Source organism: Solanum pennellii, chromosome 6 (genome assembly GCF_001406875.1).
Source record: "Solanum pennellii chromosome 6, SPENNV200".
In the NCBI taxonomy this organism is placed as follows: Eukaryota; Viridiplantae; Streptophyta; class Magnoliopsida; order Solanales; family Solanaceae; genus Solanum; species Solanum pennellii.
This window is the reverse complement of record NC_028642.1, coordinates 44,585,792-44,599,475: the sequence shown is the minus strand read 5'-3', so window position 1 is coordinate 44,599,475 and position 13,684 is coordinate 44,585,792. Positions and strand designations below refer to the sequence as shown.

General features: G+C 35.2%; 2 protein-coding genes across 4 annotated transcripts; both read left to right on the top strand.

The window, feature by feature from the left end:
* Positions 1 to 1,008: 1,008 nt before the first annotated feature.
* LOC107022350 (phosphoinositide phospholipase C 6-like) lies at positions 1,009 to 4,410 on the top strand. 2 transcript variants are annotated; one of them, XM_027917807.1, is made up of 9 exons: positions 1,009 to 1,502; positions 1,582 to 1,778; positions 2,040 to 2,175; positions 2,262 to 2,501; positions 2,589 to 2,818; positions 2,914 to 3,031; positions 3,408 to 3,560; positions 3,658 to 3,756; positions 3,977 to 4,410. In XM_027917807.1, the coding sequence occupies exons 1-9, from the start codon at positions 1,059 to 1,061 to the stop codon at positions 4,268 to 4,270; spliced, it is 1,911 nt and encodes a 636-aa protein (XP_027773608.1). In that variant the 5' UTR covers positions 1,009 to 1,058; the 3' UTR covers positions 4,271 to 4,410. The 2 variants fall into 2 exon arrangements, with proteins under 2 accessions (XP_027773608.1, XP_027773609.1); XM_027917808.1 differs by having other exon boundaries at positions 3,670 to 3,756; positions 3,977 to 4,334.
* A 1,459-nt stretch (positions 4,411 to 5,869) lies between these two features.
* LOC114077587 (phosphoinositide phospholipase C 2-like) lies at positions 5,870 to 13,044 on the top strand. 2 transcript variants are annotated; one of them, XM_027917809.1, is made up of 9 exons: positions 5,870 to 6,367; positions 6,751 to 6,947; positions 8,833 to 8,968; positions 9,045 to 9,215; positions 9,313 to 9,554; positions 10,726 to 10,843; positions 12,001 to 12,153; positions 12,256 to 12,342; positions 12,440 to 13,044. In XM_027917809.1, exons 1-9 carry the CDS (start codon positions 6,062 to 6,064, stop codon positions 12,731 to 12,733), a joined length of 1,704 nt encoding a protein of 567 aa, XP_027773610.1. In that variant the 5' UTR covers positions 5,870 to 6,061; the 3' UTR covers positions 12,734 to 13,044. The 2 variants fall into 2 exon arrangements, with proteins under 2 accessions (XP_027773610.1, XP_027773611.1); XM_027917810.1 differs by having other exon boundaries at positions 5,871 to 6,367; positions 9,316 to 9,554.
* The last annotated feature ends 640 nt before the right edge of the window (positions 13,045 to 13,684 follow it).

Sequence of the window (13,684 nt, the reverse complement as noted above, 5' to 3'; positions counted from 1 at the left end):
TTGAATTGTCTTTTATTAATGAGTTTAAGTCTTCCGCATTGCTTTATGTTGATATTAAATTGAAATGTTAAGGTTTAGATTGGTTGGTTCGCTCACATAGGAGGGTAAATGTGGGTGCCAGTCGCGGCTCGGTTTTGGGTCGTGACAAATACAAATATAGTCGGGTTCTTTTTCAATACCAAAGCAAATCACAAGTCAAATTTTTTTCCGATTTAATTTAATTTACAATTTAATTTGATTTTTGGTTCGATTTTGTACCCCTAATGAAAAGTATAAGATATAAACAAATTTAACGGAGAAATGACCAAAGTGTTTGCCAAAAGAGACATGTTGACTTTTGTTCCGTGATAAAATAATATATTTCCACTATTTCATATTAACTACTTTCTCGGTTCTATTTTATGTGACACCATTTTTTTTTGTCAGTCCCAAAAAGGATGTCACATTTACAATATCTGTGTTACTCTTGCTAATCCCACTTAATTTTAAATAATACTCTAATTTATGAGGAGAGAGAAAAATGAGTCCACTTTTGAAGAACAATTTGATATACAATTCAAAGTATTCATTTATTTCTTAAACTCCGTGTCGGGTCAAATGATGCCACATAAACTGGGACGTAGAGAGTATTAGGTGAATTTTTCCAATATTTTTTATTATTCAAAATAATTAAATGTTTAATATTCAAGATAATTATCTGATTTTTTCATACATTATATGAAATTTTATATTTTTAAGAGATAAATTACATTATTTATAAAATTATCACAAAACATAATAGTGAAAATATAATTAGATTTTATGCGTGAATGCTTTTCTTAATAGGCCACAAGAGGGAATAGCATCAACAAATAAAAACAAATAGAGCTTAAAAAAAGAAAAAGAAAAAGAAAAAAGGAAAGCGGAGGATTCCATTAGTTGAATACAAAATTTGATCACCTAATATTTTTGTTTATTCGTTTTATATAAGCATCTGAAAAGTGCTTTAATTAAAAAGAAAGACGAGCGGGAATTATTCGACTCTCACGGTACGCAGTGAAAGATGTGAGAATCAGAAAATGATTGAAATATTTAATTTAAACATAACAGTATACGACTTGTTCAACAATAAATCTCATTCATTTCATCTCACCATTTTAGATTTAGATCAACCTAACACTTTTCTCTCTCTAGAAATGGGGAGTAGTTACAATTATTACAGAATGTTTGGGTGTTTCAACCGTAAATTTAAGATCAGGGAGAGGGAGCCACCGCCGGATGTGAGGAATGCGTTTTTCCGGTACACCGGTAAAGCTAACCAGATGAATGCGGATCAACTTTTTCGGTATCTGGTGGAGGTACAAGGAGAAGAAGAATGCACTATTAAGGATGCGGAGCAAATTATACAGAATGTTGCTAGCCGGAGGCACCATCTCATCAGACGCCTTAACCATTCACTTGAACTCGATGATTTCTTTTTTTATCTTTTTCAGGATGATCTCAATGGAGCAATCAAATCTCAGGTTCTTCTTCCTCTTTTTTATTGTTCTATGTCATTCTCAATGGTTAATTTATTTAATTTGTTCGTCATCGTCGTTCCAGGTGCACCATGACATGACTGCTCCATTGCAACATTATTTCATCTATACAGGTCACAATTCCTACCTAACTGGAAATCAACTCAGCAGCGATTGTAGTGAAATTCCTATAGTTAAGGCTCTAGAAAGAGGTGTCCGCGGAATAGAACTTGATTTATGGCCAAACTCAGGGAAAGATAATATTCATGTTCTTCATGGAAGGTACAATTAATATGCTCCACATTCTAGCACTGTTTAACATTATAGCAACTTAAATACAACGGGAAGAAGTAGCGTCTCTTCAGTCTTCGATTATCAATCTTAAGTAGTATTTCTTATTCAATAAATCTGTGTTATCGAACGTATTGTTCAAAGTAACTAAGCATTTCTTATGCTCTCTGATGTCCAATGCCTAAAGTTCCTAAAGATTGACTGGTTGATTAATTAACTTTGTTGAATGATTCCAGTTCTAATCATTTGCAGGACCCTGACTACACCAGTGCCACTTCTTAAATGCTTGAAGGCCATTAGAGACCACGCTTTTGTTAAATCGCCTTATCCTGTCATAATCACATTGGAAGACCACCTGACACCAGATCTTCAAGCTAAAGTTGCAGAGGTGAGAATTCATATATTGTTGTGGATAACTGCCAGAAATATTTCATGTTCCTATTTAATGTAGTTTTAACTCCTTTGTATCTCTAGATGGTTATCCAAATCTTTGGAGAAATGTTATATTATCCTCAATCGGAATGCTTAGATGAATTTCCTTCACCTGAAGAGCTTAAGAATCGCATTATTCTTTCTACAAAACCACCCAAAGAGTACCTTGAGTCAAAGAATCAGAGAGATACATCTCCAGTAGGAAAAGATTCATTTAGAGAGGACCTTTTGAAGAAGGAGAAATCAGAAATTGGTGCCGAGGATCATGACACTGATGAAAGGGTAAAATGACATTAAATGGTCTCTTGATTTTCTTATTGTGAGATGCTGATCTGCTTTTATGTGCCGTTTTTCTTATCTGGACACTAGAGTGACAGTGATCAAGAGGATGAAGACGGTGATACCTCCACCTCCAACGATCAGCAATCATCCCAACCAGAAGCACCTAAGTACAAGAGTCTGATAGCAGTTCACGCTGGGAAGGCAAAACATGGTTTGAAACGTGCACTAAGAGAGGAAAGTAATAAAGTCAGTCGACTTAGTTTGAGTGAACAAGAAGTTGTAAGAGCTGCAGAATATTATGGAACTGATTTGGTTAGGTACTCCACAATTTTGTGCATATAAAATGGAATGATTGATGAGAATGCTCTAGCTCTTCTTGATTGAGTTTCCTCTTCGTTCTTTCATTTGCTAGGTTCACACAGAAAAATATTCTAAGGGTGTACCCCAAGGGAACAAGAGTGACCTCCTCAAATTTCAAGCCTATGACTGGCTGGATGCATGGAGCTCAGATGGTAGCATTCAACATGCAGGTTAGTTTGAACTTCTGAATGCTGGTGCATCCGTAGTTATGTGCATTAACATCATGATTAGTGTGTAGTCTTTGTTGGAAGGTCTTGTACAGGCTGATATATATCAATCAAAATGCAAACTAGCATGTCAGATACTGTATCAGCTCTGCAGCTTGAGCTTGCTTGACTAACTTAACATTCAAGGGCATCCATGCCTTACATCTCATTGTTGTCGATTGCTTCTGCATTTCTTTATGTCCCTAAGAAACTCCTCTTTCTTAAATGTGTTGGCAATGAGTATGATTTAATAGATAATTCAACTATTTTGTCTCCCAATTTTATCGTTCTAATCAATTTGGTTCCATATCTGCTGTCTAATTGCTAACTGTATAAATAGGGATATGGGAAGTCACTTTGGATGATGCACGGGATGTTTAGGTCTAATGGAAGCTGTGGCTATGTGAAAAAACCTCAATTTCTCATGGATAAAGGCCCAAACAATGAGGTATTTGATCCTAAAGTAAAATTGTCAGTGAAGAAAACTTTACAGGTAAGCAAAATCTGTTTATATGTGGAGAGCTTACAAAATTTTAAGTTACTAAATATGAAGGTATTGGTTAAGAAGTATAATTCTTTTTTTTAAAAAGAAAATTCTGCAGGTTAGAGTATATATGGGAGATGGGTGGCGCTTGGATTTCAGCCATACACATTTTGATGCCTATTCACCACCAGACTTCTACACAAAGGTTAGTGACAGTGACTGTTCCCTCTTCCACGACTCATTTGCTTACCTGAACTAACACATTCACAGCTTTGACCCTGTCCTGAGCTCATAAGGTGTTATGTTTCTTGTTTGGTGTGTCCTTGCCTTTTTACTTTACATATTTGTATGGTCATTGATGTTCTGCTTTATACTCCAAGAGGCTGCAGGAACTTATTGTAACTCTATTGATCCTTATGTCGCAGCTATATTTAGTTGGAGTTCCTGCAGATAGTCGTAAGAAAAAGACAAGGATATTGGAGGATGACTGGTGTCCCGTATGGGATGAAGAGTTTAATTTTCCATTGACAGTACCAGAGCTGGCTTTGCTTCGAATTGAAGTACGAGAATATGACATGTCGGAGAAGGATGATTTTGGTGGACAAACATGTTTGCCTGTCTCAGAGTTAAGAACAGGGATCCGATCAGTCCCTCTGTATGATAAGAAGGGTCATAAGATGAAATCTGTTAGACTTCTCATGCGATTTCAATTTCTTTGAACTCCAAAGTTACTTTCCTATTAGGATTTTTCTCTTATTATACACATGCTTCAATTTGTATAAATATTCATGTACCAAAATGACGGATTTAATCGAGATAATCTCAAATGGTCATTCAATCTTTTTATAGAGTCACTAAATTTTTGTTTTATTTTTTTTAATGAAAAGCCATTCATGATTCAACTATGAACTCTTTTAAAAGTTTATCGACTTTAATTTTTTAACTCAAAAGGCAGTCAACTATGAGCAGAAAGAGGATTTGATCTATTCATTGGCATATTCAATATTGAAAGAAGACAAACTCTCAAACCAATGAGAATACTTGCGAAAATTCTTTTGCAGAGGATGAAATGTTTCAGATAAATCATTTCACACTAATTCTTGCCAGTATTACAAAGATTAGCTTAAAGAAAAAATCGACATTCATTTTAGATGAATCATTTGACATTCATTAAGTTCAACAAAAACTGGGAATTTTTTTTAAATTTAACCCACAGTGAACTTCCAGTCTACTACTCCATATTAGCTGGAAATGTTAGTCGGGCAACCCCTCAAAATTTGAAGGAAAATAAAATTTTCAATGAAAAAGAGTTGTTGACGCAAGGAGGTATTTCCTCACTTCTACCAAAAGACCAAGAGCAATTGAATGTTTATAATGGGTACACTTTTATTATATTCCTTTTTCTATCCGTTCTCAAATAAATATGTACATTATTTTTTCCGAAGTTAACAACAGCACGTACACTCCACCTTTACATGTGGATCCACCCCTGACTAGAGCAACAAAATTATGAAAGTTGTAGACGTTAAATATTTAGTGTAATTAGAGTATATTCTCTTATGTAAAAAGACATAGTTGAACAACTTCAACCGTCTGTTTCAAGGCCTTTATTTTATTTGTTTGTATAGCAAGTTGATGTATTTACTTCTAACCTTTGTTATGAAATTCAAACGAGGTTGGTTACATATGATATTTTAATTTTATAATATACCGACTTCAAAGCATGTAGTTTCACACGTTAAATTTTTAACCAAACTAAGCCATTATATAAAATAATTTATCAAAGTAATATATTTTTCTAAAATTTTACAAAACTAGTATAAACGTATTTCACGGTAACGTTTTAGGGTAAATTTCATTTTTTAAAAACTAACAGCATTAGGTTGATATACGTTATTGTAAATAACATTTTACTCCTAAAACGTTATTTTCAGTAACGTTTTACTCCTAAAACGTTACTATAAGTAATGTTTTAGGAGTAAAACATTACTGTGAGTAACATATATCAATCTGACGCCATCAACTTTTAAAAAATAAAATATATCCTAAAACGTGACTATGGAATACGTTTATACTAATTTTATAAAATTTTATAAAAACATATTATTTTGATGAATAACTTTATATAATGACTTAATTTGGTCAAAACCTCTTCACACGTTACATTAGACCAAAAAGGAAGAAGCAGAGAAACTCATGTTTAAAATGTGTCAATCAGTAAATCGGATAAGCCGACCAAAACAGCAGACTAGCCTTGTGGCCCTACCACAATTAATCTCCTTTGAAATTTTATTAAACAGATGGCAAAAATTACAATTCTGTACTATTTGTTAAATGTTGAATGGTTGCCTATAGCCTATACTTAACCCAATTCATTTTGTTTAACAACACATTTTTTCTTTTAGTAATATAAAAGAGTACTACTCAACGCATAACGAAAAGCAAGTTTGTTAACACGACGATCGGATCCTGCCTGAGTAAAAACGAAATCGTTTTCCGTTGGGGTAACAATGTCGAAACAGACGTACAAAGTCGGATTTTTTTTCCGGCGGCAGTTCACCATGGCTGCCGCGGAAGCTCCGGCGGACATTAAGAACCTATTTAAACGTTATTCCGACGACAGCGGAGTTATGAGCGTCCAGAATCTTCATCGTTTCTTAATTGAGATCCAGAAGGAGAAAAATGTTAGCTTAGAGAACGCAGAAGCCATTATCAATAATCACGGCGGCGACTCCAAGCAGAAAGGCCTCCAGCTCGATGGCTTCTTCAAGTTTCTCTTTTCTGATGTTAATCCTCCTCTCGATCCTAAACTTGGGGTACTAATTTTAATTTCATCAACAGTGACTTTCTTTACAAATTGTTTGACTTTGTGATCAACCAAATCCTTCCCACTTACTATATAAAAATGATTTATATTAGGGAAGACATTTCCTCCATACCATACACACCTTTCTCAAAATATGATATAATTTGACTTGACACGAAATTTAGAAGTTATGTCAAACTTATTAAAATGTTATTTAATTTTATGGCCTTAAATATGCTATCTGAAAAGTAGAACTTAAAACGTTGTTAAACAGACTAAAAAGAAAAATAAGTCAATATTTTTTAAACAGAGGGAGTATATTACTTTATTTTAGATGTTGAAACACCACTCTATTTGGATAAAACTCATGATGTACTCTTCTTTGGATTCCAGATTCATCATGATATGACTGCACCTCTGTCTCATTACTACATATACACAGGCCATAATTCATATTTAACTGGGAATCAACTGAGTAGTGATTGCAGTGATGTTCCCATAATACAAGCTCTTCAGAGAAGTGTTAGAGTAATTGAATTAGATATTTGGCCAAATTCAGACAAAGATGATATAGAAGTTCTACATGGAAGGTGTGTCATGTTCTAATTTCTATCACCCTTAGCTTTCTATATTTTTTACTGAGCTAGACTCTAAAATTTTGCAGCACCTTTGCTTTCATTTGCACTTAAAATTTAATCTCAGAAAATAAGCTTATGCTTTTGCACATAATGTACGTGCATATCTTCACTCATACTCTATAGACATGCTATGCATTTCTACATGTATACAAAGCACTAAACCAACAACACCAACTGATTAAGACCAAGAGTGTAAGACTATAGCTGACAAGTGAGTGGACAACTTCTACTTACTAAATCCATATTATGAGTGTGCTAAAGCTTTTCAAAGGTTACTCTAGTTGTTTTATGCAGTTGTGCTTTAGCTGTCTTGTTGCTTTTGTTAATGAGCTTCTTTTTCACACATCACAACATATCCAGATTGTTATTTACTATGGTACTAAATTTTACCACAAAATAATTAGATGAAGTTTGAGGAAATAATTTCAGGTGGGATGTTTTAAGAAATATATAATTAAAATGGAAGTGTCTCTCTCTCCAAGTATAGTTTAAACTTTTAGATGAGGCAGTTTACACATCTAATTAACTGATAGTGCCTAAAAAACCATTTGTTGGCACTATTTTAGAGCATGCCATGTCTGAGGAAAAAGGGACCTGCAGTTGTTTTATGAAGCCAATCAACCAAACTGAACCTGCTGGGCTTGTGGTGACCAGATAATCAGCAGTCAGTAGTTGATATTACTGTTGAATAGATTAGTTGGAGATGCAATGGCCATGGAGCTACCCAACGAACAGATTATGACAAGGAAAAGCTGATATCATGCTTACATCTGAGTTAAAAGGTGAAAGCAATCTAGTGGGGATCATATTCAATCTGATGTGGGAAAAAATATGTTTATTAATGTCTGCTTGCATGGCCGATGTTTGGCATCATCTTGTATCCTTGCCCATATAAGACAGTTGGGAAGGCGAAAAGGGGCTACTATGTCAACAAGCAGGCAAGAGGAGATCGGGGATGTAGATTGGCGGTGAAGCAAAGTGTTACTAGAACAATTTCATTTTTGTCACATTGCACAATCCAAATGCAGTGATTACAGGATGATCCTGAATGCATTTCCCATCTAAGAAATAGCCTGAAAATGTCTTCATGATTATTACTCCATAAGAGTTCTAATATAAAGCAGTTAGCACAAATGTCAAGGAAAACATTCAAAATACATGCTGGATCTAAGGTTTCCTAAGAACTAGAAAAATGACAATTTTTTTCCTTTTATGACTTACAAGATAATTAAACTAAAAGTCCTTCTAACAAGCTGGAATAACCTAAGACGTGAATTTATGATTTTAGGACCAACATGAGCTTTCCCTTATTGTAATAGAGATCTGATGGAATTATGCTGACCTTCTTTTAGGAAAAAGACATATCTTTTAGACATACCTTTCTGAGTTGGTAGAGGCTAATGCTTGCTGCCTTCATTCAGAGAGAAATGACTCTCTCTATTAAAGGATAAACATTTCTAGTTCGAGAAAACAGCCCAAAGGAAAATTTTATAGTGCTAGGTCAGTCATCACTGCTGAATTCAGGAGCGGGTTTATTTTACCACAAGTATTTGAAATTTCAAACCTATCACAGTCCTTTCAAATTAAATATCAGAAAGTAATAGTTCTTGACTTATCTTAATGCTTCAAATTTCTTTGAAGTATACCTTTCTCCTCAAGGTTGAATTTAAAAACTGCAGAATACTAGCTAAAATATTTCTTTATTTAACACTAAATGTTATTTTAATGAGGTTTTGGGTGTTTTTAAACATGTGAATAATCAGATTAAGTTCCCTTTATAGTGCTTGTACTTTTTCATTCTCATTGCAGTTTTGAGTGTTAAGTTTCTTTCACACAGGACACTGACTGCTCCAGTGACGCTAATCAAATGTTTGAGGTCTATCAAGGAGCATGCCTTTTGTGCATCAGAGTATCCTCTTGTAATAACACTTGAAGATCATCTCACGCCAGATCTTCAGGAAAAAGTAGCTGAGGTGTGTATATGTTTGTTTTCTGGATAAGATTACCGCCTGTTTTGATCATAATAATGCTTTTCTAACTACATACTAGATGATCACTCAAACATTTGGAGAGATGCTGTTTTCTCCTTCAGAAAGTTTGAAGGAGCTTCCTTCACCGGAGTCACTGAGAAAGCGTGTGATGATATCAACTAAGCCACCAAAAGAATACTTAAAATCCAAGGAAGTTAAGGAAAAAGATGACACGAAGAAAGAAGCTGAGGTGCGAAAATTGCATTACTAGTTTCTCAATCCAGTTATTCATTGTGTCCACTTCTTCATGAAATCCCTTGATTGACCTACCGCACAATGTTTTCCAGCAGGATGACGTTGATGAAGAAGAAGATGAAGATGAAGATGAAGGTGAAGATGATGAAGAAGATTCAAAGTCGGAGAAAAAGGTGGCTTCAGAATACAAGCGCCTAATTGCCATTCATGCTGGAAAGGGGAAAGGAGGACTATCTGATTGGTTGAGGGTTGACCTCAATAAAGTAAGACGGCTTAGTCTCAGTGAACCAGAACTTGAAAAAGCTGTAGATACTCATGCAAAAGAAATTATCAGGTATTTCTCTTTATTCATCCATCAATTGAATACAAAGTTCCTCTGTCGTTTGTGATGTTATTTATGTATTGGTGGATTGGTCTTTACATGTTATGTATAGCTAGAACATCTCAATGGAAGTTGAATAACACACTGACTTTACATTTCATTTGCTCCTATTCTTTTTTCTCTTTTTTCCATGAATATATTAAGATGTTTGAGTTTAACATATCTGCCTCTTCAAAATATTTGGCTGTAGCAGAATTGACTTGTCTTATTGTGTCTGATACAGTGTACAAGTTTCCATGTTTATGCACATGAAGGTTTCTACAATTTTCTTATACCTTGTATATGTAACTTACAACTGTGCATATGCAAAGAAAAGAACAACAACAAACCCGGTGTGATCTCATATGGGGTCTGGGGAAGGTAAGATCTGCACAATGTCACCCCGACCTGTATGGGGTAGAGAGGTTTTTCGTGATTGACTCTCGGCAGCGCCCTCCTCCTTTAGCCAGACTTGGGATTGGCAATGTGAACGAGCTCTCACAAACAAGTTCAATAAACGAAATTAAAGATATGACACCTGACCCTAACTCAACCCCAAAAGCTAGCTCATGAGGGGAGGATTGCCAAGTTCATGTAAGGAGACCGCCTGTCCATTTCCCAACCAATGTGAGACTTTTACCCACTTCTAACACCCCCCCTTCACGCCCAAACCCGACTGGAGCGTGGACCGGGAGCCCAAACGAGGATGGACCTGGCTCTAATACCACGTAAAGATATGACATCTGAGCTTAACTCAACTTCCGAAGCTAGGTCATGAGGGGAGGATTGCCAAGTCTATATAAGGAGACAACCAGTCCATTCCCCAACTAGTGATTTTTACCCACTAACAAAAAAATAATTGTGAATAAGTAGGTTTTAAGATGTTAAGCGATTTCAAGAAATGTGAGTACATTAACGGATAGGTTGGAAAAGGAAACTTACCAAGTCAAGAAAGGGGCTAATCTAACTTACTTATCAAGTTGAGGACAACATTTTAACTAGTGACAAGATCAAGCCTCGGACTAGGAATCGACCATCTCCAAAGATAACATTTTAATAACTGTCTAAGCAATTTACTCATATTGTGCATATCCCAAGAGGACATATTAATTGATTGTCTATATCCCCATGATGGTTGTTGTAGGTTCACTCAGCATAACTTGCTGAGAATATACCCAAAGGGCATTCGAGTTGACTCGTCCAATTATGATCCTTTTGTTGGTTGGACGCACGGAGCTCAAATGGTAGCATTTAATATGCAGGTTAGGCTTCTTTCTCCGTGTGGTACAAAGAAAAGTAAAATTGTGTAATCATGAGGTTAATTAGAGAATAATTTTTTGTGTCATTTCAGCAATCCTCTTCTTAGTTCTTCGTTGCTGATATTTTTTACATGAATATAATATTTCAAACATGCCTTGTACCCTTTTGAAGATCCCTATTATCTTTTATATAACCAACCTTTTGTCTTGTGTAAATAGCATAGGCGATAGTAATATCATAGTCCTTCTGTCCCATTTATATGATGCACTTTCTTTTTTAGTGTCAACATTTTTTTCTAGTCTGTTCCTAAAAGAATGACAACATCTACATTTATAAAAAATATAACTTGAACTTTCAATTTCACCTTAGTGACACTTTTATAATCATACAAATATTATGATATATTCAAAACCACAAATTTCAGAAGTCTTATTGTGACCCAAATGTTATGACACTATCAAATTATGCCACTTGATCATGAATTGATACAGAGTGAGTAGCAGATATGGTTAATTTGTGTTACAGATTTAAGACCGAGAATCTATCTCTCAAAAACTAAATTGTCTAGAACTTTCGGAGGGAGGGAGAAATAGACTTTATTGTTATTCTTCTTTGTTCTGCATGTTTTAACATAACAACTTACTGTTGTACGCAAAAGCTAATACTTGAGGATTTCTTTAAAAGTACAATGTTTTGAATAATAGTTGGTTCCTTTGAATCCTAACCACATATCAAAGGAATTGTGAGTGGTGAAATTTAGTGAAAGAATTAGCATGTCCCCATTTCTTGAGAATTGGAGAGGAGCAACACCCATTAGTATGTGACCCATTTATTACTTGTGTACTAGAAGCTAAGCTTCATATGAAATAGATTTCCGTGTGAATGGTTTTGTTTGATTTAATCACCAGAGCCAAGCTAAATGCTATAAATTTGGAATTGAAAACATTTGATTCTTGGTTGATAGTTTCTTTTACTATTGTTGGGAATGGGAATAAACTTCAAATTAGACTGCACCTCTTCAGTAACGTTCCTTTGAATTGCTTTACTCTAGTCTCTAAAACATGTATTTAACCTGACGGGTATTATTCATTTGCATCCTGTTAGTAATCAATTATCAAAGTTCCAAGGAAATAGGTGCTAAGTAAGTGTCCTACGACAGGGTTATGGAAGATCACTTTGGTTGATGCATGGTATGTTCAGGGCTAATGGTGGCTGTGGATATGTTAAGAAACCTGATATACTATTGAAAGCTGGTCCCGACAACGAGGTCTTCGATCCTACAGCAAATTTGCCTGTCAAAACTACACTAAAGGTAAATGAGGGATGGTAATATCCTCGACGTAGTAGGATGTCATAATTGTAACTTAGGTTCCATTGTTCTGGAAACCGATCCAACTCTTACTGCATTAAGCAGGTGACCGTATATATGGGTGATGGGTGGGACAGAGACTTCGATCGGACAGACTTTGACACGTACTCACCTCCAGATTTCTATGCAAAGGTAGATGAATAATACTTACCATCTATCGTTATCTTTCAATACTCTTTGTCGTATTCTTGCAAAGGTAAATGAATAAAATACGTAAAACTATGTGCAGCTAGGAATTGCTGGAGTTCCTGCTGATGAAGTAAAGAAGAGAACAGAGACGATAGACGACAATTGGATACCAAGCTGGAATGAGCAGTTCGAGTTTCCACTAACAGTTCCTGAGTTAGCTCTACTTCGTATCAAAGTTCTTGATTATAATTTGTCTGACAAGGATGAGTTTGCTGGCCAAACATGTCTACCTGTGGCAGAGCTGCGACAAGGTATCCGAGCAGTCCCACTCTATGATCGGAAAGGAGAGAAGTACAGTTCTGTGAAGCTTCTCATGCATTTCGAGTTTAAATAACTTTGTAGATCTTGAAAAGGGAGCTTTGCTAGTTTCATCTATGTGAAGTATAGCAAAGTTTATAAACTATATACAAGTTACAACCACATGCAAAGTTGTAAGATATATATGTACCATCAGATAGAGTTCATACAGACTGATGGAAATAAGGTTAGTTAAACAAAAAACAATAAAATACTATGGGAGAAAAATATGGGAAGATTGAAGATAGAAAATAAGATTGGTTAAATTTGAGAAATAACTTCCCAAATAACCTCATGTATATGATGCCCCTTACCTTAATCCATATCAAATTGCTTATTAAGAGCATACTCTTGAGCCAAGCTTTTAAGTCTTTCGAAAGCTCTACCGGTTTTGAACGTCAAATGAGTCCAATCAATGCAAAAACACACTCTATAATGTTAAATGATGACTTACATTAACATATTAATAACTGTCTAAAAAAGTTAACAGCAAATCCAGCGTAGTCTGTAAGGTCAAATTTAGATTTTTCTTTCAAAATTGGGTTATACCTATTTCTGAATCCATATTTAAAATTTCTACCCAAACTAGAGCAATGCTTGAGCCTCATGGATCATAATATATTTATTTTCTTGTCTTTGTTTTTAGCTTTGGCGATTGAAAGAGAGTATGAGCCCATTCTACTAGAAAGAAAGTTTAATTTGGTGTTGATTTTAAAGGTTGTTAAACTCTACAACAAAGTCAGTAGCTAATACAACAGATGGGGGATCTCTTATGACACACACTTGCAGTTGTGATGCTGAACCAAAAGTTACTAAGGTGAATACAACTGTTTGTTGTAACTTATTCGAAGCAGTGAAGAGATGAAAAGTGTAATCAGGACCTCACAGGGTAAAATATTGAGACATGATGAATGTGACTCCAAAGGGAAGAGAGCAACAGAAGTCAAGTGACTCTAAATTAGAGGATATGATGGCACAGATGCTGGGA

Bases quoted from the DNA above. Each gene is read 5' to 3' on its own strand.
- LOC107022350 (XM_027917807.1), top strand. From the start codon at position 1,059: ATGATTGAAATATTTAATTTAAACATAACAGTATACGACTTGTTCAAC. The intron at 3,032-3,407 runs GTTAGTTTGAAC...CTGTATAAATAG, and splicing joins TGGTAGCATTCAACATGCAG to GGATATGGGAAGTCACTTTG. The intron at 3,561-3,657 runs GTAAGCAAAATC...TTTTTTAAAAAG, and splicing joins CAGTGAAGAAAACTTTACAG to AAAATTCTGCAGGTTAGAGT.
- LOC114077587 (XM_027917809.1), top strand. From the start codon at position 6,062: ATGTCGAAACAGACGTACAAAGTCGGATTTTTTTTCCGGCGGCAGTTC. The intron at 8,969-9,044 runs GTGTGTATATGT...ACTACATACTAG, and splicing joins TTCAGGAAAAAGTAGCTGAG to ATGATCACTCAAACATTTGG. The intron at 12,154-12,255 runs GTAAATGAGGGA...TGCATTAAGCAG, and splicing joins CTGTCAAAACTACACTAAAG to GTGACCGTATATATGGGTGA.